The 27,909-nt window shown below is 39.3% G+C and overlaps 1 protein-coding gene across 1 annotated transcript; it reads left to right on the top strand.

The window, feature by feature from the left end:
• The first annotated feature begins 4,827 nt into the window (after nt 1-4,827).
• On the top strand, nt 4,828-21,961 carry BICRAL (BICRA like chromatin remodeling complex associated protein). The gene is made up of 12 exons (XM_075863256.1): nt 4,828-4,932; nt 5,248-5,293; nt 7,946-7,994; nt 8,991-9,059; nt 10,586-12,205; nt 14,236-14,311; nt 14,772-14,851; nt 16,328-16,389; nt 16,482-16,627; nt 17,044-17,138; nt 20,081-20,183; nt 20,933-21,961. The coding sequence occupies exons 2-12, from the start codon at nt 5,253-5,255 to the stop codon at nt 21,700-21,702; spliced, it is 3,111 nt and encodes a 1,036-aa protein (XP_075719371.1). The 5' UTR covers nt 4,828-4,932; nt 5,248-5,252; the 3' UTR covers nt 21,703-21,961.
• Nucleotides 21,962-27,909: the final 5,948 nt, after the last annotated feature.

The raw sequence follows: 27,909 nt of genomic DNA, 5'->3' as shown, positions 1-27,909 counted from the left end.
AAGGCCAGGGCTACACAGACTTTTTGTAGGGCAACAAATTGATTTTAACTATTAAGCAATAGCTGAAGTCCAAATAAATACATTGAGTTGCATGAACTCTTGTGGGCTGTTGCTCAAGAAAATCATTCAGTAGCACTACAAAAAGTCTAGGTGTATCCCTGACACCTAAAGAATCAGTTCAAAGTGCAGGTTAGGCTGGATTCACACGAGCATGTTCGGTCCATAAAGGATGGAACGTATTTCGGCCACAAGTCCCGGACCGAACACACTGCAGGGAGCCGGGCTTCTAGCATCATAGTTATGTACGACACTAGGAGTCCCTGCCTCTCCGTGGAACTACTGTCCCGTACTGAAAACATGATTACAGTACGGAACCGTTGTCCCGCAGCGAGGCAGGGACTCCTAGCCCCCGTACATAACTATGGTGCTAGGAGCCCGGCCCCCTGCAGTGTGTTCGGTCCGGGACTTGCGGCTGAAATACGTTCCATCCTTTACGGACCGAACATGCTCGTGTAAATGCAGCCTTAGATTATATGTTTTTTCTTTTCCTTACATTTCCATGTCTGGTTGGCACCGTATATATATATAATTACATATACTGAGCTCTTTAGTCCAGAGAACCTTGTTCTTTTTGTTTATATTTAGATTATAATAGGTGTGTGCTGGCATTGTGCAAAATAGTAAGGTGGGGGGCATCAATCAGTCCAGGTGAGCAACCGAAGGATATAGAGGTTATAAGGGACAGAGGCTAGAATCAAAGCCTAGAAACGCAATCAAGAGTCATACCAGAGAGCATATGAACAAGTCCCACTGAAACTAGCAAATTGGCCTGCGAAAAGTAAATGTGGTCGCGTTGCTGCATTTATGTAGTGTTGATAACAGCTACACGTCTCTGTGTGCAGACTTTTTACAAGCAACAGGTTGTACACTATATATAGGTTCTTAACACTGCAGGCAATGACCTAATACTGCTGTATGTTCCTGGGTTGTACAGGAGAAGTTCCTCTCTGACATCTCACAGTATTCTGCAGCTCTTGGCTTAAGCTGCACCACACAGACTTCCTTCCCACTCTGCACAGAAACACTGTTCCAGCATTAAATATCATGTTCATTGTGTTGATCATAGAAAATGAGCAATGTTTGCCATTTATGTGCACACATAAGCCAAAAAAATTATCCAGTTAAGAGTTATGATGTTTACTCACATAGTAAGGCGCCACCTGGTGATTAAAGTGTATAAGCAATGTGCAAGTCCACTTAATGAGATTCTTGTCCAGTAAGGATCAGAGCCTCTGCAGTAGCATGGCAGTATAGCTCCGGAGACTCCTTCTGCAGGGAAAGTAAGATGGCACTATATAGTCCGCTGCCAGAGGGAAGGAAATTCATTCTCCTCAGAGCCCTTCTCCGAGCAGCAATGATTAGCCACAGCACCAAAGGGGACACATAAAAGCAAAAAATAATAAAAGGGTTTTGTTTTTTTTAACATTTTAGAGACACTGCAAATTACATTAAAACAGAATTTCTGGCATTTTGGTGTGAAAAATATTCATGGGATAACTACTTTAATATTGACAGCTTTCTGTTCCCTTTAAGGTAACTCTCTGCTTTCTGGTTCAAATAGAAAAGGAAAAAGGTTAGAATTGTACAGTTAACTATTTTTACTAAATGAATGAATAAAAATAATATTAAAGCCTACCTAACTTTACTTTTCAAAGGAACAACAGTATTTCTGGCCCTTAGAGCCATATATCATATAGTCATATAGCTCTTATTCTTAGTTTTACCTAAGTGGGTGGGGCCTAATTGCTATCATGTCTCCTATACAAAGCACACATAAAGAAGAGAAAATCCTTCTCCCCTATCTCTTTGTAGCACATCCTCAGAAACAGCAGCAACTCGGAGGACATAATACAGCAGCACCATGCTGTGTAGCGCAGTCTCTCACTCTGTTCCTGCTCCCCCTCCCCTCTCCATAGATTTCTATAGGCAACTGTAACCCTCCTTCAGTGAGGGGAGGGATGCCTAATAAGTGGAGAAAGAGGCATTTTTCTCTAATACGATATAATATAATGTTTCTTACATTCGCTTAGGGCCTGTTCACATCTCCGTTCATTTCCGTTCCGGGGTTCCGTCGGAGGTTCATCCGACGGAAACCTTCGGCGGGACCCTGGAACGGAAATGAACGGTGATGTGAACAGGCCCTTATACTGTTTTGTTTTTTTTATGCAAAGTTTGTTGAAAAGTTTGAGACCAAATAATGAAATTTTTTTTAATTTATTTTTTTAATGAAAGTGACATAACAGTAAATCAGAAGAAAACATAAATCTTCATTACCAAAGTTGGGGCCTCTCCAATCCTCATAGTACAACTTTTAGAAGCCTCCTCAACCGCAATATAATGAAGTCCTCATGGAACAAGTTGAGAAACGACAGATTTTAGGATGAATGAAAGACTTCTTTACATCTAAATAAAATGTCCTAAAAATTTAGAAATGGAGCACTAAAAAGTAAATGTCATCATTAAATAGATTGCTTACAAGAGGATATATTGTACGGTAACATTAGTCAACAAATCTTTACAGATGCTATACCAACTTGGTACCAACTAGATAACACTTTCCAAAGCCTGGGGAAGCTGCAGTGGCCAAATCAACGGGCAGCAATTTAATACATGGTCGTTCTTATAGTTGAGTTACATAGTGTGGGGGCCATTCGGTCTAGCTAGCTCAGAGAGGGAGGCCCAAGTAGGGAAACCCCTAACCCCCGACATTCACATGACCTATTAGGCACATGTGGAAAAGTCTATGTTTAATGGGCTCTGTAGAAGGGCAGAGATAGGGCTTGATTTTTTTTGTACACTAGCATTTGGCTAAGGTTACATGGTGATATTTGTTGCCTGCAGCCATTCTACTGCACCAATTCCAGCATGTGATGCTGTGAGAGCACTAAGACAGTCTGCTGTTGTCCCACATCAATGCTGTAGGGCATTGGAGCAGAACTGCATCATATTGCAGTCATATCGCATCAAACCAGGTGGATGTGCTGCAATACTTAGAGTACATATAGCACAGAACGGGATATTACTGTATCAGCACCTCATCCTATGTTGTTGCCTGACTTTAGCTTTAAGCTGACAATACTTATCAGATAAATGTAGGCTGATTCCAGTCTAATATCCATGAGGGCAGCCCAATTGTTGAGAAACAAGGATAAAATCCAACAAGGATCATCTATTGTTTTCCTGGGAGATGAGCACTGCCAAGGTTGTTGGACGGATGCAAGTGTGTGTGTTTATGAGAGTCAAGTAGACCGTTGCTGTCCAAATGAGCGTTTGGCTAAAATCTTCCTTATGTATATGGCCAGATTTGGGCTTTTAATCACACATATGACCGGTTCTTATTAATGGAGTATGTTTTATGCCAAACCTCAGATGATATCATATATCCAGGGATAGCAAGGACAGCAGGACTTTTGTAGGCTTCCTTGCTCTCCTGTTAAGATTATATCCTATTCATGGCATCCAATATATAATATTCACCCTGTAAGGCTGCGTTAATCAAGCCTTTTCTCAGATCTCCAAATCTCGTAGGGTTTTATATAAGTAACACTCATTAAACAGACTTTCAATTACCCTTTGCCTCAAATATTTTATCTTTCTCCTATTAACCCAATATTAAAAGGGTTGAAAAAGTTGCAATAAATGAAAAAAAAAATCCATCATGTTCTTTCACAGAATAAAAGGGTTCCTACAAAAACCAAAAACAAAAGGAGTTATAAAAATCAAAGACCTGTTGGCTGATCGTTTCCTACCTTTATGGTTTGGGAGCTGGGAAGCTGCTGTCTTTAATCTAGTAGAGTAAGTATACTTTGACAAACGTTTTGATATGTCATAGAGACATATTAGAAGTTTTGATTCTGTGCTAAGACCCCAACCACAGCTTAAACCAAGGTGCAGAAGCGCTCAGTTGAACGCTCTTCACCTTTGGCTGTAATCGGGGCTCCTTGTTAAGCTGAGGATCGGCTCACATAGAACATCTATGAATCCGTATTTGGTCTAACGAGGAGAGACTATTACAGCTGACGGCTAATTGCTACTGACCCTTAGTTTCGACGATTGTAAAAGTGCAGTTACTCTTTAACGATAAACATCATCTCTAAATATGGAGTTCAGGTTCTTTTCACATTATTGTTTTTCACTTTTGGTAAGAGATTTCAGTATTTATGACAGCAAGAAAAGCCTTCAGCCCTGTTCTTGCCGTAATAAAATCTGAAACCCTGCCGGAAACCTAAAGGATCTCATAAGATTAATGGGATCCATCAGGTCTCGTGTTTTTTTCAGAACCGGATCTGTCATAGCTGTGATGGATGAATTATGAATGGAAGCCACGATGCTAATGTGAACATAGTCTTATGTGGCTAGATATGAGCTAGTTTGCCTAAAAGATATCAGCAAAAATGTTCCCATTCATTTTTTTGCATTCAGCTCGGTAAGGGTCTGTTTAGCCACCGATTTGGCATTGCCAGCGGATCCCACCAAGATCCGTGAATCCGTGGTCAATGTATAATGTCTATGTCAAGCTATTCATTGTGATGTTCTTGTAACGATGTGAATGATTGTGGTATCAAATAAAAAACGTTCATACATCTACTTGGGTTGGTCTGTATCCATTTTAGCAAAATGTATTTGTATCCGGTATATCAATCCAAATTTATATTTCAATATTTAAGTAAATGTATTCAGCCATGTTTTTCATTTACATTTTAACATCCCTTTGTACTTTTTTTTTTACATGTTGTAATTTTTTTTCTCTCGTAGATCCCAGCTTTCAGTAGTAGCATTTACTTGTCAAAATGAACCTTCTGAACCCATTTCAATATGGCGCCTCTTATCAATGGCCTGAACAGAAGTTGTGGTAATACTTTGGAACACAAGGTACTTTTTGTAACTTCCTGTGTTTTAAAAAAAAATTGCTTTATTTGTTTAAAAAATTAGACGATGCTGTCAATGTGCTTTTTAAAAGTGAAGAATAACGAGCTGGCAGTCAGCCAGTCTCGCTAATATTTTTTTTAATTTGGAATTCCTTGCCGTATGACACGTGTTCATGGAATCATAGAAAAGTTTCTGTACCTTTTTTGAAGTATCTTTGTATTTACGAGTCATTAAGTGGATTTGAATAGTTTTATTGGACGTTGAAATTTGCTGCGTTCGAATTTTCACACATTAAACAGAAGTATATTTTTCGTGTAGCTGACATGGATGATGATGATGACTCCGGTCTTCTTGATTTTATTGGGTAAGTAGTTTATATCTTTCTATATTTATTTATATGCATGGAACTAACTAAACACTTATACAGTTAAACAATCTTAAAATAATGTTTTTTCTGAAATTCTTTTAATGATTGTCAGTGTATATAAATAGGACTTTTATATAAAAAAAAATGCTTTATGAGTTATAACAAAAGCATATATAGATACAAAGAGACTGACAGCATAGAGAACATACAGAATCAGTATTTACAGTTTTTATTGCACAGAACATAAAATAAGAACAAAATATACATTATAATTTACAGAGACATAAACGATGTAATAGCAAATATGTCATAGGATTAGCAGGAATAATAATTATTTAAAAAAGCTAATGAAATAGTAATTAAAGGGTTTGCCTGGGCAACGGCCGGTTTTTCCCATTATAAGTCATCAGTATATGATCGGTGGGGGTCCGACCCCACATCGATCAGCTGTTCCGGCTGCCTCCAGGCACCGGATGTTATGCAGCGCCGGAAGCAGATGGGTCCATACACCGTTCACTTGAATAGGAGCAGCATGACGGCAATACTGTGACCAGAGCCCTCTGCTTCCGGCACGGACATCTGGTGCCCAGAGGCAGCCAGAACAGCTGATCAGTGCGGGGTCCAGGTGCCGGACCCCACTGATCACATACTGATGACCTATCCGGTGGATAGGTCTTCAGTATGAAAAACCGCCCCGTGCCCGGACAACAGTAAGAATTGGAAAGAACATAAAGTGGTAGTCGTGGTGGGGATTTTGAAGATCACTTTAAGATCAGGTTTAGAAATATGAAGATGAGTTAAAATTGGTTGAAACTACTGATCGTGTACTGAAAGATCTGATACGTGTACGGATCCAAGGAGCCTAGAAGTTTGTAGTTGGGGGAGTTATGGATAAGGTTATCAGATAAGTTAGTCTAGGGCTGTAAAACTTTACCAAATATATTAATGCAACTTCTGTGTTGATAGGTAAAGGCATAGCTTGAAGCCCCAGATGCAAAATCAGTACCAGTTCTTCCCCCAAACATTACTGTTAGGGTATGTGCACACGTAGTGTTTTCAGCTGTTTTTCGGGCCGAAAAACAGCTGAAAAATAGGAAGCAGAACGCCTCCAAACATCTGCCCATTGATGTCAATGGGAAAAACGGCGTTCTGTTCCGACGGGACGTTTTTTTACGCGGCCATTTTGAAAAACGGCCCCATTAAAAAAACACCCGCAAAAAAGAAGTGCATGTCACTTCTTGAGACGCTTTTGGAGCTGTTTTTCATTGACTCTATAGAAAAACCGCTCCAGAAACGGCCACGAAAAACACGAGTTTGATTAAAAAACAGCTGAAAATCAAGAGCTGTTTTCCCTTGAAAACAGCTCCGTATTATCAGACGTTTTTTGATAAGCGTGTGAACATAGCCTCACATAGAGTAACTGCTGCATTAGGGTCTATTCACACGATTTGGACAAAAAGCGTTTTTAGCAGCAAAATCCACACCGTATGAATAAGCCCCTGCTATATGGCAGAGTAATATTTTGACCTAACTAAGACAACAGCTTTTGCTGTCCTTCTAGTTATTCAGGTATGATATACATTCCCCACGATAATCTGCTGCTAGTTTTCAGTTATATATCTTTTTGAAAACCTTTACAAAATAAGAAAATAATATTTATTATTTTTTAAAAACGACACATTTAAAATAGCAAATTAAGACTTAATTGTAACAACAGTATTACATAAAGGTTTTACTATAAAAAGGCTCTGGTAGTTCAAGGGTTATACTTTGGTTTTAAGGGCTTGTAACGGATTTGCTGCAGAAATTTTCCGCAGCATTTCCACATAAACTAGCACACAATCCGCTGCGGAAAATCCACACCATTTTTATGTGTTTTTAACTGCGGAAAATAGTGCAGATTTTTGCTGCGTTTTTTTCAAGGGCTGTGTGATGGTGATATGTCTTCTGAAAACCGCAGGAATTCAGTCCACTTTCTGTGGCATTAATTTACATGCTGCGGAACTAAAATTACGCACCGCAGGTGAATTTCTGGACTGAATTTTTCCGCAGCGTGTGGATGACATTTGTAAAATCACACCCACTTTGCTGCTGCTTTATTCCGATGCATATTTTCTGTTCACAATTCTGGATGGAAAATAAGCAGCAAATCCATTACATGTGGACAAGCCCTTAGGATGCCGCGGTGAGCCAAAAAATTATTCCTTTTCATGGTGATAATATACGAATAGCACTGGAACTTTCTATCATGCATTTGCAGAAAGATGGCAGTAACTGGTTTATCCTAGACATGATTTGGGTGGATTAAGATGGGGTTAACCTAAATGTTTTTTGATCTGCCATTTCATGGTTACTGATGAACAAGTTATAGGTTAAAGTTTAATGCCACGTGCAGACTTGGATGCCCAAAGTAGACAAGATTCAGTGGCTTCAAAATCGAGATCCCTTTGTTTTATTATAATGCATTTTGCTACCTGCCAATTATTGATGCAGATATTGATAGCAGAGGAAGTAGATCAACGGAGTTAAGTGTTATAAAGAAGAAAATCAGCAAAAATGTATTGGGTTTTTAATCTTTTTTTGGTAAAAAATTAAATTCTACCTCTTCTATTTTTTTTTTATAATAAAATGTATTTAACTTTCTTCAAGGGACCCACAGGCATTAAATTACTTTCTGCATGGATCTGGTTGTAAATCAGTAAGTTTTTCACTTGTGTATATGTTTATTGTTTACCAGCTTACAATGACCCTTTGTTATTACCTTTTCATATTAGTGTATTTTGATTGTGACATAACTGAGTTATTGATAATGTCACCGAATACTTGTTAAATAAATGACAAATACCAAAACTTCAGAGGAGAAACTTGTAGGCTAAATATTCTTAATGATTTAATGCGTTTACATTAGATTGGATTATTTGGGTACCAAAAGGAAGGGTCGTACAAAATATCGTTGTCTGTAGCCAATTTGTGACTCACTAGGTAATGCAGATGATTTTCACCTTTGATGGTTAAGGGAGTGGACAATCCCCATTTTTTTTTTTTGGACGGATCCCTTGATAGATGATCCCAGGGTATCCATTCTGACCGATAAATGAGGGTACTGAATGGAAGACCCCCCTCTATTAACTTATAATTTCCCAATAGGTTTATTGCAAATGTGGTGTTGTGTTATTTAAGCTTTATGAAGGGTCTATCCATGCATCTATACAAGTGTACACACTGGTCTGCAAAGAAGCTCCTGTAATATTTGTATAAAAAAATAGTAGTAAACTAATTTTTCTGATGTTCAGAAAAACTTTTGCGACTGCAGCAGTTTTGAGAAACCGGTGATATATATCATAATGTAAAAAAAGAAAGGATAAATGATTTAAAAAACCGATCATTGTTTCTGTTGAAGTGTTGCCTGGGTTAGACATTCCCTGTGCTATTAGGACATGAACCTAAAGTTATAGTAAAATGTCCACTGATCCCCTCTATTGGTGAAAGCTGAGACCCCAATAGAACTATCTTTTTAGATCTGAAGGACCTGCTCATTTTCCCTGCAATAAATTACTCATTACAATTATCCTCTTATATTGCATTTTATACTTTTTTGCCTTTCTGTTGATTCCTATTTGTTTCTATTTTGTGACCCGTTTTCCTTTTCAGTCATTTTTATTCTTCAGAAGTTTAACTTTATTTTGCCTTGCAGACTGGTGAAGAATTAACCAATACAGATTTTTTGGCATCTAATTCAAACTCCATTTTCGCCAATAATAGTGTAAGTCTAAAGCTCAAAGGAGTTCTGTAGTTTTAAGTCGCCTAAGCTGAAAGAGCCGGCATGTATAGTGCTTTGCTTTTGTAATATAGTTTGTGTTTCAAAGAGTGAATGAAAGCAGATCTCCGAGACTGATACTTGTACTAATGTTTCTTTACAAGGACTCCTGGCCAGGCAGGGGATAGAATCCAGATTGTATATAGCAAGTCTTTGCTATCTATCCCAGATTGCTCCTCTGCCTTAGGCCTCATGCACACTAACATATTTTTTTCCTCCCGTAAATACGGGTCCTTTGTCACACATATTCGACCCGTATTCCACCAGTATTTACGGACCCGTGCCCATAAATACGGGTCCGTTGTCACCAGTATTCCACCCGTATTTACGGACCCGTTTTCTCTGCACTAATCGGCAGCCCCTTCTCTCTATCAGTGCTGGATAGAGAGAAGGGGCAGCCCTTTCAGGCAGAGTTTCCGCAGCGATTGAAAGTAAAAGAAGTTCATACGTATCCCGGCCGTTGTCTTGGTGACGCGTCCCTCTTTTGACATCTAGTCCGACCTCCCTGGATGACGCGGCAGTCCATGAGAATGCTGCAGCCTGTAATTGGCCTGTCATTGGCTGCAGCGGTCACATGGGATGAAACGTCATTCTGGGAGGCCGGACTGGAGGAAGAAGCAGGGAGTTCTGGGTAAGTTAACTTTTAATACTATTAACTCCAGCGGTAGTCACTGTCCCGGGTGCTGAAAGAGTTACTGCCGATCAGTTAACTCTTTCAGCACTCTGGACAGTGACTATCTCCTGACATCGCCTAGCAACGCTAGGACTTCTATGGGCCTGAAATAGGACATGTTCCATATTTTTCAGCGGCCCAGGCACCTTCCCGTAAGCAAACGGGAAGGTACCCGTGGCCGGTAGAAGTCTATGGGCCCGTAATTACGGGCGTTTTTTACGTTTTGTGTGCTGTGCTATTGTTCTCCGTAAAGCCACGGACACCCTGACGGAATCCATTAAAGTCAATGGGTTAAATCGGCCGCCGGTGGTGTCCGTTGTACAATGGAATCGGTGCCTCCAATATTTTTGTTGTTCTGCTCCTCTGATGGAGCAGAACAACGGAAAGTTGGACGCAGGTGTGAACCCAGCCTTACAGAAAAACAGAGCTCCAACTGCACTAAAGAAATAAAGTATTAAGAAATTAATTAGAACCGAATTTTAGGCCTATTGTGATTAAAAAAACAAAATGGTGTGGACATTCATATTAATCTGCACAATTTACAAATTAGAGGATACGAAGATTTAATTGTAATGCTTAATTTATAAAATTATAATAATAATACAATTTTTTTAGTATTTATCAGTTTATTATTGAAATTTGGTAAATATTTTTACCCTGCTAACTCTAAAATATCATTCATAGAGTTGTAAAATGTAATGTTACATAGTACAGTTGAAAAATGTTAATGCTTTATCTTCAATAGTATACTTATTGTAACCATAGTTTATTTACTTAATTATTATTATTTTCCATTTAGCTGACTGATTCTAAGTCATCCATTAAAAGTGCGCAAAGTCTGACTGATGAGGAATCCACAGAGGGACTTCAGCTTTCAAACAACATTCAGTTCTTTGACGATGAGCTTGAATCTTCCTCTATCTCAGACCTCAGTGAGGACATTCTACAGAAATCACTGCAGGAGGCCAATATCACGGAGCAGATATTGGCAGAAGAGGCTTATTTGGATGCCAGTGTAGGCTCAAGTCAACAATTTGCAAATCTTCCATCTCATGCTCATTCATCAGCATCCCTCACTCAGGCTACTAATGTCGCTAGTTACTCAGGTCAAACATTACATCCCATAGGAGTGACGCATGTGCCTGTAGTGCCACAGCAAGTAGGTGCATCCTTTGCCAGCAATACAGTAGGTGTACAGCATGGTTTTATGCAACCTGTTGGAATTATTCCTAGCCAGCATATTCCTACCAGTAGTCACAGTGGACCTGGACAGATCCATCTTTTTGGTTCCATCAACAATCAGTCTCCAGTGATGACTATTAATAATCTGGATGGATCTCACATTATACTTAAAAGTGGTCAACAGGCACCTCCTAGTAGTACAAGCGGTGGAGTACTTGTGCAGAGTCATACTCCAAATGGCAGCACAATGTTTGCCAGTCCAAATGTAAGTCCAGCTGGACAGCAAGTAACGGTTCCTTTCAGCAGTGGTAATTTCCAGACATCCTTACCTGTCCACAACATAATTATTCATAGAGGTTCAGCGCCAAATTCTATTAAAGGTCCAATCAATATTCAGCCAAAGCCTATGCACGTGGGACAGCAGATGTCCTACAGCGTCAGTAATTTAGGTATACATCATCACAGACATCAAGGAGCGCACTGCGTTCCTGGAAATTCCGGACAAAGCCCTGCAATGGGCCAGCAATTTCCTGTAACTCATCAACGTTCCCATAAAGCATCTAGCCAGCAGTCAGGTGGTAGCATTGTGATCCATTCTCCTTTAGGAGAAGCACATCCTCATCATAATCAATTCCTTATTCCTGCGGGCCTTTCCATAAATTCTAGTTCTCTCCAGCATATTCAGGCCATAAATACCCAGTTTCTTCAGACCCAGCCTTCACACCTTGGTCCTCACCAAGTCCACACAGAACATATAATGCTGAGCAGAAACCCAGGTGGCATGGTTAGGCCTAGCCAACATTATCCCGGGCAAATGTTACATAGCCCCGGAACATCTGTACAGCTTGTTTCCAGTCAGGCGTTCTCAAGTTCCGGAGGACAAGTCATTTTGAACCAAGGACCATCTCAAATTGTTGGAGGACAGGTAGCACAAGTATCTCCTACACTTTTACATTTGTCACCTGGTCAAGGCAATAAAGCTCAAGGAGGATTAACTTCATCTGGTTGCTCAAACATGACAACTACAAACCGTTATACTGTTGTCAATCCCAGTACTGTTCTGCAAGGTATGGGACCATCGTTCCAGAGTTCTGGATCTGGTGACAATTATGCCGAGCAGCAAAATGACAGGCACCATCCTGTAGTGAATGAGACTCATCTGCCAGGTTCTAATGCTAAATCCAACAGCATGTTCTGCTCCAACACAAACTCTATGCAGCCATTCTCCTGCACTCAGGTATGATATTACTCTATATCGCAGCGAGATTTTGACCCACTTTTCATAGAATATTTGACTTGTTGGGCACTGTAATGGCACTCTACAACCATTCACATAATACAGACTGCTGTTAACTGTCCCTGTGACCATCAAGAAGGCTTCTGCAGCGCAGTATCAGCAAGTTAGATTTTCCTGTAGCCCTGCAGATTCATTATCGAAATTGGATTTGCATGTAAACATTTTTTTATTTTAAACATTACCTTAGGGAATTGCTCACAGTGCAATTCTTTAACGTTGTATTTAAAGTGGCTCCAAACTGGTGCTCCACTTGACCTGTCAGCTCTCCTGTTTTAGTAAATTATTGTATCCCCCATGAAATAACAATTCGGTAGCAACTTTTCTTAGAACTCTACATTGTGATGTCCCTCTGCTATTCCTCCTAGAAATTTATTAATAGTGTTAGGGTATGTTCACACAGAGATTTCTGCCTGCACGCCGTTTGCCGCATTTTTCGCGTCGGTTTTCGCCCGCAACCATAAAACCCAGCGAAATACGCTTTCTCTGTCTCCCATTGATGTAATTGGGAGGTCAGAAGAGACTTAAATGCCTGAAGATAGGGCATGCCGCTTCTTTTTCCCGCGAGACGGTTTTTCCGCTCGCGGGAAAAAAACGCCTCATTGAAATCAATGGGAGGCATTTTTGGCTGTTTTTGGCGGGTTTTCCGACACGGTTTCCGTGTCAAAAAACACGTCAACAAACTCTGTGTGAACTGGCCATTAGGGGTGTGTCCCTACACAGACTGACAATGTCCAATCAGTGCTAATAGAGTGAGACTGTGTAGGGACACAGCCTGTTGAGAAGGGGAATGGTAACACCCAGTGGTCCATTCATTCATACATTTTTAGGAGGAATAAATGTATTTCCAGCTTATTGATGATCCTTATTTTTCAAATTTCTTTTGTTTTTCCTTTGTTTTATTGAAAGTTTAATAAAAATATTGAACACTAAATCCCTTAGGCCAGGATCACACACCGTTTTCATGCCATTTTTGGCTTCGCTTTTTAGCCAAACACAGGAGTGGATACAGAAGAAATGAAATGCATCAGTTTTTTCTTTATACCTTGCCTTCCTTTTGGATTCACTTCTTGCTTTGTCTTTAAAAACTGAGCCAAAAGCTGCAACAAAACCGGTGTGTGATCCTGGCCTAAAGGTGCATAATCTAAGTGTGTTCAGAGATGTGCAAGAAGATATTATTTCGCATATTTCAAACACATGTTGTACTGATTGTTGTTTACAGCCTGTAGCATAACCCAGAGCTGCATTCACAATTCTGCAAGCTTCAGAGCTTAAATCTCCCAGCATTTTTTTCTTGTCTCATTGTCTACACAGAGCTTTCTCTGATGATTTGAAGTGAATTTTTTTTTACAACAAACACTGCACAGTAATCTGATGTAGCAGAAACTGAGGGTATGTTCACACGGCTTATCTTCGGCCCTTTTTTCGGGCCGAAAAATCGGAAGCAGAACGCCTCCAAACATCTGCCCTCTCATTTCAATTGGAAAAACGCCGTTCTGTTCCGACAGGGCGTTTTTTTACGTGGCCTTTTTGAAAAATGACCGCGTTAAAAAACGTCAGCGAAAAAGAAGTGCATGTTACTTTTTGAACCGTTGTTGGAGCCGTTTTTCATTGACTCTATAGAAAAACAGCTCCAAAAACGGCTGTGAAAAACGCGAGTTGCTAAAAAAAAAGTTTGAAAATCAGGAGCTGTTTTCCCTTGAAAACAGCTCCGTATTTTCAGAGGTTTTTTAGTAAGCGTGTGCACATACCCTCAGTCATCCGATGATAAACTGGTTACATTTTTCCTTTGAAAGCCAGCAGAATGGTGAATGCAGCTCTGGACTATAATACAGGCTGTAACTCAGGACTACTGCAAGATAAGAAATGCACTCAACTTTTTGTGTTGGTTATATCTGTAAATAAACTGTAAAATGGTGTTGATTGGCAAACGTACCCTTTTAATGTGATTTTGTTTTTTTTGTTTTTTTTAGAGTCAGAAAAACATTCAGAATCCTCATTCTGCAGGTTCAATAATGAAAAGCCAAGAAGGGCAGTTAAATACACCAGGTACGGTGTGCCGTTTTTCACACTTTTATGCATACCTTGAGTAGTGTAGTTTTGACCAACTTCAAGTGGTACTGGCATAGGGGTAACCTGAAGCTCCTGGGTCCTAATGCTAAATCTGTACCAAGGCCCCTCTACCTAGTGTGTGCCATTTATAATACTGGTGTCCCTCAGTCACCCAGGCCTCTGCACCCCCTATATGGGTGCAGGTAAGGTGATAGAGTGTTTTGATAAATGAGGCCAATTGTTCATACTTTTAATCAGATATCCTCTAACAGAAAAACGGTTCTAGCAAACAATCACATTTTTAGATTCTCACCATCACAATGAACTGCTTGTGCACAATACAGTTGAGAAATTAAGAAGGACCTGTACCCCCGAAAACAGCTTTAAAAAGTTATTACATTTAATAGCTTGCCTAAATTGATTCAAAAAATGACTTTCTTTTTTTTTTTGCTTGCAGATCACAGTGCTGGAAATAAACATTTACATCATCATTTATCATTGTCAAAAGAGACTCTCATGGGACTGCAGAACGCTGAGGTGATTACTGAGTTAAAGAGGACCTGCCGCTCGGTCATAGAAGTTAAACAGGTTTACTGACCTATGGTAATTTGCTGTAGTTAGACAACGGGGTGTGAACTACCCTCAAGCTGCCTTGTGCTAATTGGCATAAGAGCCAGAGAAGCTAGCTCCACACTATTGGCTAACTACTGAGAAATTAGCATATAGGGAGCCAACACACACAAAAAAAAATCAGCGCTGGAAATAGCACTATTCAGGTCAGTAAACCTGTTTACTGACCTGTGGGCCATTTCTCTGGAACCGGGGTCTAAAAAAACCCCTCCTAGAATCAGGGAGACAGCGCTTTTGACATCCGTTCACACAGTGTTTTTTGCGCTGTTTTCGATGCAGCAACTGCGTTGAAAACCGTGCCAAAAAATGGCAGAAATTGTCTCTTATTGATTTCAATGGGAGGCAGAGGCGTTTTCTTCCCACGAGCGGAAAAAAACGCTCGTGGGAAGAAAGAGCGACATGACCTTTCTTGAGGCATTTTCTGCCTCAAAAACCCCATTGAAATCAATGGGAAATGGAAAAAAACTTGCCTTTTGATGCGGTTTTTAGCAAAAAAATGCTTGCAGTTATTTCCTTTGCCTGTTGAAGGAAGAGGTAAAAAAAACGCCTCAAAAACCGCCTAAAAAAAACGCATCAAAAAACGCGTGTGGTACAAAGCCACTTAAAGAAAAAACTGAGCTGATTTTTCCAGCCAGAATCTTCTGCCTGCAAAAAACCTCAGTGTGAACTAGGCCTAAACCAGTTCAACGTATATGACCTAGGGACAGGTGCTCTTTAAAGTATATTAAAATGTACATTCATAATAGTGTGTGTATATACTTAAACATTAGTGGTGTCAGGTTAGTATACTAGTATACTAGGGATATATCTAAATGTCTGAATTACAGATATATCTTGAAATGGGAGCAGATATCCCATTTCTTGCCTCATCCTCTTTCCTGTATCAGAAACACATATTGTAGCCTGTTTATCAGTTGCGGTGAAGTCATAGCGAATTTGCTTTTCTACCACTGCCCTTCCCGAGCTTCAGCCACTACAGCTGATAGAGTTCGACCAGTGATAATACGTTAGGAAATTGCTAAAAACTAGAGGTGCACTTTAAATATTTGATAGGAATTTAGAGCAGAGACTGCTGGATAACAGATTACTATAGCGGCGTAAGACAGAGATGTTTCTAGTTTTTTGTTTTTTTTTGAACCTTCATTTTTATTTGCATTTTTTAAATTTGACATAATAACAATTCAATACAACATTAAACATTGAAGAACAAATTAACATTTCCCAAAATGTATTGACATCAATTATCCTACACCAAATAATGCACATTAGAACGTCCATACAAGTAAGATGTTACAATTATTTCCTTGTGTTTCTATTTTTACCTGTATCGTTATTGCCTCTTTTTGTAAAGATTTTTTCATGTTTTTTTTTTTTTGTTCATAGGTTGAAGGGCGCCCTGGTGTACTAAAGAGGCCAGCCATGAAGCAACTTACAAAAGAAGCTCTGTAGGTTGAAAGCATTACTGTCCATCAGTCAATACAATGATTGTGCTATAAAAAGCTCGAATGTAATGTCTGGTGTTAAATATTTTTTTTAGATTTCTCCAGCAGCTGCGAATAGAGCAGGAGCGTTCCCTGCAACCAGATAAAAGCAGATTCCAGTCCTTGGATAATGCGTGTGAAAGGCTTGTCCCATACCATGTATTTCAAGGATCACTGCCTTCTGAAGAAGATTTGCAACAAGGTAGTTAATCACTATATGTATGTATATGTATATATATATATCTATATATATATATAGATATATATATATATATATATTGTGTGTGTGTATACATATATATTTATTTTATTAAGAAACATCTGTCACTAGGATAGACACTTTTAAATTAGAGCATTTACACGTTGACCTGAGGGAATTTAGCGGGTGCCTCCCCAAAATCAGTGGAGATGTCAGGGCCTGCTGTGGATTTTCGAATCCATAGCTTGTTCTGTATGTGGCACTAGCACAGCCCTGGCTGTATTCATGTCAACAGATGTCGCCATGGCTTTCATACTACCAGGGGATTGGACAGTTGCTTTAAGGTGTATTTCTGTTTCACATTTAGTTTTATTTTGTACTGTTAATAGTTTATCATGTTTATACTATTTTAATTACAGTGGACAATGAATTTGAATCTGCGGCTACACATCTTTTGAAGAAGACCCAGGCAATGCTCAACAAGTACCGCTTGCTACTAATGGAAGATGCAATGGTATGTAATGCAGCTATAAGTCATTATTATTCATTTTATTATAGTCTTTTAAACCGCATCATTCAGCATATGTATACGTGACCATAAAAGATGGGCTATAATACATGTATGGTAAAAGGGTATTTCACTAGTGCTAGTAATGTGATGCAGGTGTAGAGTGCAGTAAATATTTTTGTCAATTGGGTGTGACCAGTTGGGGCTGTGTCCCTACACAATCTGACACCGTCCAATCACAGTGATGACAGTGTTAGTCTGCAGGGACACGCCCATTTGACAAGGGAAATGGAAACGCCCTGTTGTCAATTTATTCATACATTTCTAGGAGGAATAACAGAGGAACGGCACATAAAGCGTTCTAAAAAAAGATTCTGCAGAATTGTTATTTTATAGGGAATTCAAGCAGTTACTGAAACAGACATGTAAGGAGAGGTGACCGATCCTCTTCCTTGTTGTCTTTAATCCGTTCCCACTCCTTGACGTACTATTCTGTTATGATGAGCACATCGTTCGTGCCCCATGACGGAATAGTACATCATGGGAGGAACGGCCATTTCGGCCATCCTCTCGGCACATACAGGAGCTGTGACAGCTGCTGTCTTGTACAGCAGTTGCCACAGCTCCTTCAGCGGGGACCGATCGTGGTGGTCCCCGCTTATTAACCCCTTAGAAGCCGCGTTCAATAGCGATCGCGGCTTCTTAGGGGTTAAACCACCATCGACGTCCCGCTATATGATAGCGGGCGCCGATGGTTTCTATGGCAGCCGGAGGCCTAACAATGGCCTCTGGCTATGCCATCGACGGTATCCTAGTGGGTCCTGACAAAGTCAGACCCAATATGCTTGCTATCAGCGAGTAGCTGACAGCTCTAATACACTGCACTACGCATGTAGTGCAGTGTATCAGTACTGCGATCAGGTCCTCCTGCCTTCAAGTACTCTAGTGAGACGAAGTAATAAAGTTAAAAAAAGTTGTGTAAATATTAAAAAAAAAGTTTAAAAGTAAAAAATCTCCCTTTTTCCCTTATCATTCCTTTATTGTTAAAAAAAATACATAAATAAACTATACATAATTGGTATCCGTAACGGCCTGAGCTACAAAAGTCTTTTGTTATTTATCCCGCCCGGTGAACGCCATAAAAGAAAATAATAATAAACCGTACCAGAGGTATGGTCACTTCACCTCCCAAAAAATGCAATAAAAAGAGATCAAAAAGTCGCATGTACCCTAAAGTGGTTCTGATCTAAACTACAGTTCGTTACGCAAAAAACAAGTCCTCGCACGGCTTTCGTGATGGAAAAATAAAAAAGTTCTGGCTCTTAGAATAAGGTAACACAATCCGTAATTGATTTTGTATAAAAAGTATTTTATTGTGCAAACTCCATAAGACATAAACAAAAGATAAATATCTGGTATCCCCGCAATCTTATCGCCCCGCAGAATAAAGTGAATATGTCATTTATAGCGCACGGTGAACACTAGAAAAAAGGAATAAAAAACAATTGTAGAATTGCTGTTTTTTAGTCCCCACGCCTCGTAAGAAATAGAATAAAAACTGATCAAAAAGTCACATGCACCCCATGAAAACTACAATGAATTACTCAAGGGGTCTAGTTTCCAAAATGGGATCACTTTTAAGGGGTTTCCCCTGTACTGGTACCTCAGAAGCTCCGCAAATGTAACATGGCGCCCAGAAACCAATCCAGCAAAATCTACATGCCACATGTGGGTTATCGCCGTAATCGGGAGAAATTGCTTTTCAAATGTTGGGGTGCTTTTTCTCCTTTATTCCTTGTAAAAATTTAAAATTTGTACCTTTTATCAGAAAAATTGGATTTTCAATTGCACAGCCTAATTCCACAAAACACTGCAAAAAAACTGTGGGAAATAAATTCTTTGAGGGGTGTAGTTTGCCAAATGGGGTCACTTTTGGGGTGTTTCCACTGTTTTGGCACCACAAGACCTCTACAAACCGGACATGGTGCCTAATAAAAAGAAGGCCCCAAAATCCACTAGGTGCTCCTTCGCTTGTGAGGCCGGTGTGGTGTTTCAGTCCATTACCACACTAGGGCCACATGTGGAGTATTTCTAAAAACTGCAGAATCTGGGCAATAAATATTGAGTTACGTTTCTCTGGTAAGACCTTGTTTTACATAAAAAAATTGAATAAAAAGGATTTTCTGACAAAAAAAAGAAATTTGTAAATTTCACCTCTACTTTGCTTTAAAATCCTGTGAAGCGCCTAAAGGGTTAAGAAACTTTCTAAATACTGTTTTGAATACTTTGAGGGGTCTGGTTTTTAAAATGGTGTGTTTTATGGGGGTTTCTAATATAGAAGGTGCTCAAAGCAACTTCAGAACTGAACTGGTCCCTGAAAAAAAGAGGCTTTTATATTTTATTCAAAATATGAGAAATCGCTGCTTATGTTCTAAGTCTTGTAACGTCCTTGAAAAATAAAAGAATGTTCAAAAAATGATGCCAACATAAAGTAGACATATGGGAAATAGACATATAGGAACGAGTAACTATTTTGTGCGGTATTACTATCTGTCTTACAAGCAGATACATTTAAATTCAGAAAAATGCTATTTTTTTTTTCCTAAATTTTTCTATTCTTCACAAATAAACACTGAATATATAGACTAAATTTTACCACTAACTTAAAGTCCAATGTGTCACGAGAAAACAATCCCAGAATTGCTTGGATAGGTATAAGCATTCCAGAGTTATTACCACATATAGTAACGCATGTCAGATTTGAAAAATGGGCTCTGAGCCTTAAGGTCCGAACTAGGCTGCGTCCTTAAGGGGTTAATGCCTTTAACTATCTGTCCTAAAATATTTACCATGTTCTATACAGAAACCACACCAATATTTTATTTCTGAAAGATATTTAATAAGTGATGTATTAACATATTGCCCTATTGTTTGTGTTATTACTTTAGCGGATCACACCTTCAGCAGAGATGGTAATGTTAGACAGAATGTTCAACCAGGAAGAAAGAGCTATGCTTACACGTGAAAAACGGATGGCATTGGTCGATCCTGGTGAGTTGTATACCACAAGCTGCCAACACTGGTTAGACATTTTTTTTTTTTTGTGGATATTATAATTTTTTATGTAAGATGAATAACCTAATACCCAAGAAGGAAACTGGAATAAATAAACTATAAAGAGTGAAGAGAGAGTTCTCCCATCTTGGCAGAGGAGGGCTCTGTCTTAAGGTATATTTTCAATTTTTTCATAATTGTACTAAACCTACTGGGCACAGAAGACAGAGGGTGGGACATGAACATGCTTGTAGAGAGGTTGGTGGAGAGAGCAGGAAGTATTTTGATATACTTGGATACATGTTCAGTGTCCAGGTGACCAAACTCAGTTTGCCAAAGCCTCCAAAATGGCCGACAATGGTATAATAACTTGATTTACTGTGCCTACCAACATTCATGACTATATGTAAGTTTTATTATTGGGTCAGAGAGGCACTCTAGGGTCCTCTTACCGTGACTGGTTGCCATGGAAACCATATTGAAGGAGGGGAGGGTCCTTTGCGTGACCCCACTTGAGATAATATGGCTGACAATGGTAGCTGTCAGACAAACTGAAGAGGTATGCTTGAGAACAACATAGTGGGGCTCAAGAAATGTTACACACAGGCATATTTTATTTTTATGTTCCCTTTTAACACTTTGGGGTATTTATATTTGCCTAAAAGGTGACAAACTTCTTGCAGAACGTTCTAATTCACATTGATTTTTTTTAAGCGTTGAAAAAGAAATCTATTCTCGTTCCACAGATGGTTACTTGTCAGAGTTTTGCTGCATTAATACATTTCAAGAAAGTTCTTCAGATGAGAAGGTTCTCAGCAGTCCGGATCCAGATGCAGATGTAGACCCTATCTTATCAGATGCTTGTCCGAGGGTTGACGATTCTAAAGAGCAGACGAGTATCGGTAATGTACATGACGACCCATTTTCAGTGCCTAAGAACAATTCAGCATCACCTAAACCCAATGACACGTCTGAGGATAAAGACAGCCTTAATACAGATAGTAAGTGCAAGAATCCAAGTCTTTTACCACAAAAACAACTTTTCGTAAGCCTTTATAAACTGAAGCGCAAGTACACTGAATGTTCTTCAGATCCCGATGATTCTTGTAAGACGTCTGACAAACCTGAACCTGTTGCCAATTCCCCAATGACGGTTCCTGTTTCTGGCTCAAATAAAGAGACTGGCGTAGAACATGTCCAGGGTAAAGTGGCAGGACCTTCTCAAGATGCTGTGTGCAAGCCAAAAGATGTTGCAGCGAGTCCTGGAAAAACTTGTAAAACTTCTAGTGAGACTGTAAAGGCAACTGTCAGAAATGTCCTGGAACTTAAACTAAGTGCAAAACACTTCAAAAGTGACACTTCCAGCAGCAATTCAGCAGAATTACAATTTGTAAAACCATCGGCTCCGACATTGGAGGAAAACTGCACGGACAAACCCATTTCTGACGCTAAAGAAGGTGCAGCAGAAACGGATTCGGTTTTAGAAGCCGCTGTAAATAGTATATTAGAGTGCTAAAGGACAATGTTCATGTTTGTCTGTGGGATGCATGCCACCAGTGACTGGAGAGCAATAGTGACTTCATTCACAAGCCAGATTGACAACGGGCCACGGCACACTTCGGCTTGGAGCAGCCATTACTGAATGAAAGTGAGCCTGCTTTAGACAATCAGGGTGGATCTGGAAAAGCAGGTCTTATTAGTAATACAAGGATTTAAATTATATTTGTTCTTTTTTTTTTTCACATTTTCATTAAAGATGCAATCTCTTTTGCAAATCTGAAGCAGCCGTATTTCTTTAGCATCGGTAAAACACGGCTTCCTATGATAGACTGAAGCGCAATAGATATATATACACAATAAAATCAAGTGGTCTTCATTATTTTATGTCCTAAATTTCAAATTGGCCACAATGGGGCTCATGTGTTTTTTGGGTTTTTTTTAATTGTTTTTTTTTTTTTTTTTTTTTTTGCAATATATGTATAAACAAAAAAGTTGACAAAAAAATCATTTTGCACCATATACACAAAACTTTTTCAAGAGCAACAAAGTTTGACCTTTGATATTTTGAGCCATTTTTATGCATTTGCTGCATTTCCCAACGTAAGGTGGATCTCTATGTTCCCCCCTTATTGATGATAATTTGCCTCAGTATATGGGGGTATTTACCTGATGATCATATTTTTCTTACTGGTGATGTTTCTTTTTATAATTTTTCTATCCTTATGGTAGTTGAAATTAACTCTCCACAAACTAACTTCATGATTAGCTTGTGCTTATAAAGAATAGAATGTGAGCAAGCAGAGCTGCAGTGCAAAGCATGGAGGAGGGAAAGGGCCTTTGCCTCCGATGATGGAGGAGGGGGATTTCAGACTACCTTAGGATCTATTAAGACAATGCAGCTAAGCTGGAGTCATAGACCATAAACAAGCTCTTAACACTGAAGAAATAAATAGCAGGTAAGCAGTACACAACCCAAAGGTGGTGACCATAACATTTTTAAGTCCGCAACAAGACATCCGCTTTAATGTTGGAACTACATTTTTTTTTACATGACCCCAAATATGATTTTAGAGATTGCACCTTTACTGAAATGTCTTTAAAGTGACCTAATTCAGAAAGGATTTTGCTGTCAGAAACTCCTTGTACCACTCAACATCTTTTGTTCAGGATAGATTAGGATTTCATGAGTTTATATGTAACGTTCCTTGTGCTTTATTTTTTAGCAATGTTCTGTATATGTTGAAGTTTGGACGGTTTATTGTGTCTGATGCAAATGAGAATCAACTCAGTAAGCAATACATTGAATGTGCGTGTAGCGGTCAGACACCGATGATACAATACTAAGAAACGGAGAATGCAGCTAATAGTTAGTCTTGAATAATTACTCATTATCTTCGTAAGCCAGGATAGCACATTGATAATTCATCCCAGAATCTGGGGTTATCGGACTACAGCTGGCCATAGACATGATGGTAATCCTTAACCATTCACCGTAAATGATTTCGCTCTTATTGTCATGACTTGGGTACAAATATAAGGCTCAGCGTTGTACATAGAGCACAGGCCAAATTAAAATGACCCTCCTGCTGGTGCTGGTTCATGCCATGACATGGACTGTTGTGTGTTATCTTCCTACCTAAACTATTTCCCATCCTTTGTTAGGCCTTGATCACACGGCGCAGGTTTGCTGCAGATTCTGCATGCATTTTTTAAGCCAAAACTAGATATGGATCCAGGAGAACAGACCTATAAGCCCTTCCTTTATATATTTCTTCTGTTTAGCTTCTGTTCCTGGTTTTGGCTTTAAAAATACATGCAAAACCTGCACTGTATGAACAAGGCCTAGAAGTCAAGGGCATCATTGCTAACATTGTTGTGATGGCATACTATAAGTAAGGGCTGTAGGGTTCCCCCTTGTCGTGGTCCCTATAGCCGCTACATCAGCTGCCTGCATGGTATGTACATCTTTCTTAGTTGCGACCAATAAATGCTATGATTGAAGTGCTTACAGGGGTTGTCTCAGTACAAACATTAATAGCCTATAGCTAGGATATGCCATCACTGTCAGATCAGTGGGGTCTGACCTTTGTGATCCGCTCCGATCGATCACTTCGACCCCGATCAGCCACGTTCAGACTCCAGGCAAAGTCAAGCAGGAGATGAATTGGCACTGTGGTTTCCTGACACTTCCTTCTAGCGATCAGTGGGGATCACAGAGGTCGTCCCCTACCGATTAGACATTGATTAAACTGAAACTCCCCTTTAACCTTCTATCAGACAAGAAAATACCTATGCAGCGATGCATATCAAAAATTCTTGCCACCGTGGGAGATATTTTCCCCTTAGAAAATTCCCATTCCGATATCTTCCATGTCTGCCCTTGGATCTATAAGTGTCCCAATGATAAAGAAAAGTATTGGAACGCTGGTCGAATAAGGGGGAAACATTTTAGTCTATGACCAGCTTATGTCTAGCACAACTGTATATAAAGTTGCCCCCAGGACCTAAGGTCGTGAAGTCAAGCAAAATGGACTTTGGTGGCCTTAGGCACGTTTACACATATTGGGAATGGTAATAATATTTACTGATAAGATTGTACTAGCGATTTCCCTATAACTTCACTGTTTTTATAAATATCTAAAATACAGCCATCTGAATGTCACAAACAAACGTGGTGGTCTTGAAAAGCATGGCTGCGTCCATATGGATGTTCTGTATGAATTTACTTGTAATGTTCTTTCTATAGGTCAACTGCTTCTGTGTCACTCAAAAAATGCAGCTGCCATTGGTTTCATCAAAAGCTCCCGTCGGTCAAGTCTGATCACAGTTATAGCATCAATCCAGGTTTGATTGGTGCATATAATTTTATCAAATTGCATTTACAAATACAACATCATAAATATAGACCCATGTGTAATCCATTGGTGGAATAATCTAAATTTGAGGACTGATTTTTTTTTGGCTATTCAATTATAAACCAAGATTAAAAAACCTCAAAAGTCAATAAGATGCAAAATATTTAGCAATTTATATGTACAAGATATTATTGTTCTGTCGTTGCAGATATTAAGTGTAGAACGCGGTAGATTACAATAAGAATGAATGATGTTCTGCTAACAGGTCACTCCTAATATTAGAGACTTCTGTTTATAACAGAGCCATGACCGTGAACAGAAACTGGTAAAGCCTAACGAACCCCATTAACTTATATTGTGGAAAGTCCAGTTTCCATCAGGTTTCCGGTATTTTTGACGGGCCGATAAAAAGGCCAATGTGAATAGAGGCTTAGATTCTGTTGCATTTTCTTTCTTTCCATCAGGGTTTCCAGTGTTTTTAATGGCAAGAATAGCGCATTCTGCAGCACTATTCTTCGCGTAAAAAATACCAGAAACTCGATGGAAACCTGACCCCAGTATAAGACTTCTCAAGATTCATTGGGATCTATTCACAAAAGGATTTGTTATAGCGGTCATGGCTCCGTTATGAATGGAGTCTTATACATTGCTATCCATCTCTGCTTCTTGCATCAAAAGCTTTTATAAGGGTATGTTCACACAAAAAGGTTTTTAAGTTGATTTTTGATGCATTTTCCCCATCGGAATCAGCGTAAAAAAAAATTCTGCTCGCTGAAAAAAAAACTTCCTGTCCTATTTTGGATTGAATTCCGCTCAATATCCTCCCATTGAAATCAATAAAAGGCAGAAAAAAACAGCGCTGTGTGTTTTAACTCGGGTTTTGACACTTTTTTGGTTAAAAAAAATGCTACCGATTTTTCACAAGAACAAGGTTCCCAACCCAACCCTTTTTAAAACGCTTTAAAAATCAACCTTAAAAAACGCCTACAAAATCCTCCGTGTGAACATAACTCATGTTAATTAGTTTAATGTTTTGGAGTCTCTATCATTTTACCTAAAGTATATAGATGAAGATAAGATAAGCATTTATGCAGCAGTTAGGCTTCGTTCACATCTGCGTCAGGGCTCTGTTCATGGGTTCTGTCTGAGCTTTCAGTCAGGGGAACCCATGAACGGAACCCCGACTAAAACTATAGGTTTCCGTTTGCATTACCATTGATTTCAATGATGTCGGATCCGGTGCAAATGGTTTCCGTTTGTCTCAGTTGTTTTGTCGTAGTCGACTGCGCTATTCTTTCCGTCAAAACGACACAACCCTTGCACAACTGAGACAAACGGAAACAATTTGCACCAGATCCGTCACCATTGAAATCAATGGTAATGCAAACGGAAACCTATAGTTTTAGTCAGGGTTACGTTCATGGGTTCCCCTGACCGAAAGCTCAGATAGAGCCCCAGAATGGATCCCTAACGCAGATGTGAACAAAGCCCTACAGGCCATGGGTTCTCCATGCAGCGGGAACTACTGTTTAGCTGCAAAAAGTTGGGCAACAATCTAAAGAAAGGTGTTTCGAACTGTTAAAAAATACTCCCTATGTATTTGTTGCCTCTTAAAGGGCATCTAACCAGGCTTCAAGAGACCTGCCCCATAACTTCTTTTAGTTAAGCCCCCTCCATTGTTCTCTAGTCAGAGATGGAGCAGACCAGGGGGAAGTGGGCCCCTAATATCTCTCCCAGACCTACAAGTCGTAAATAAAATACTACAAGAGCTGCAGACAGGCCTCATACGGTGCCTCCTGCCATTCATATGCATATGGTAGGTGGAAACAGTGTACTACATTCAGAACTTTTTAAGGTGGAATGTCTAGTGGGCACACATAATGTTGACTAGTCTTAAAAGTTATGGACGTCTTGTAGAGATATCCCCAGTCACATGATATGGACTACTCAAAATAGATAATGTGGCGAATCTGCCATGTTCCTATAAACACAATATTCCACAATACTTGTGGTTTACTGATTTAACAGTCATTTGGGATTTTTTTGTTGTTGCAGCTTACGTCTTTTCACTTTATGTCAATGAACTTTTACAATCATTGTATGATGTGACACAAGTGCACGTTTATTAACGACTGAAAACATTCTGTATTGTCTTTTTACTTGGATTGTATGTCAGTTTGCGGCTGGTCAGTGTAACTTCTTTTTGCCTATGTCAGTGTTGTTTACACAAGAAATATCTATAGGGTTGCTAAACCTAAAATTGAAATTTGGTAGAGTATAAAAAAAAATGATAACTCAAGAATATAAATTAAAGGAACACTCCATAAAGATCTGAAACACTGGGGGAATTTGTAAAGACTGGCATTTCATACGTCAGTCTTACTATATAAATCGATGGAGTAAGATGGGCCTAATTTATTAAAAGGCACATGGCTCCTAATAAATTAGGTGCGTCTTTTGGCCTTGCATGCACCAGAATGTCAAATCTAGGCCAGCTGCAATCTGGCCTAGATTTGCGCTGTAATTTAGGTACATTTCTGGCATGAATTAGAGTGAATTTGTCTGGCTGCGAATGGCCCGCCCCCTTCCGCTAAGCCATGACTACTTTTTGGTAAAGTTGCGGGAGTGGCGTAAATGCCACAAAAGTCTACTTTTTTTTTGCAAATTTCCTCCTCAGGGGCCTGCACTAGGCATAATGCAGTGTATCCGTTTTTCCTGGACTATTCCTTTAATGTTTCTGTTCTTTACTGACCTGATGATCACTCATTAAACACCAGCTTTTTTTATTCATATACAGTAGGTCCAAAACTCTATGCTAATTAATTTTATAATGTATCTTTATGGGATCAGAGTTCACTTTTTCTGATACAGAGCTCCATATCTCTTGCATGACATTAATGATAAAAATCTTTTTGCCTTCAGCCACCAGTAGAGGGAGCTAAGTAGCTTACGGCATACAGATTTAAACATGAAGCTCAATAATAAAACTGTATTCAATAAACTCCCTCTAGTGGCAGCTGCAGGCAGCCAGAATGTATCATTTAACTCTGGCTTTGTAAAATGGAACTCTGTTTTAGAAAAAGAGCTCCAATCCCTAAAAACATATATTATAAAATTAATCAGCACAGAACAATGGACCCAAAAATGACATCAAAAAGTCATCATTCACTTTGGTGATACTCTGGCTCCAGTCGATCGACAGGCATGTCCAGCTGAATTGGCAATAGAGTTTTTTGTTGCTATAAAAATATTTCTTTCCATTATAGCATTCCTGCCGTCCACCATAATATGTGTTTCTCCAACATTCTCAATTTACACAAGTTGTAGTGATAACAGTGGACAGGCCAGAAAATGACTGCACCTATGCA

This window comes from Rhinoderma darwinii, chromosome 4, assembly GCF_050947455.1.
Source record: "Rhinoderma darwinii isolate aRhiDar2 chromosome 4, aRhiDar2.hap1, whole genome shotgun sequence".
Taxonomy (NCBI): Eukaryota; Metazoa; Chordata; class Amphibia; order Anura; family Rhinodermatidae; genus Rhinoderma; species Rhinoderma darwinii.
This window is presented reverse-complemented; position numbering and strand designations above follow the sequence as displayed.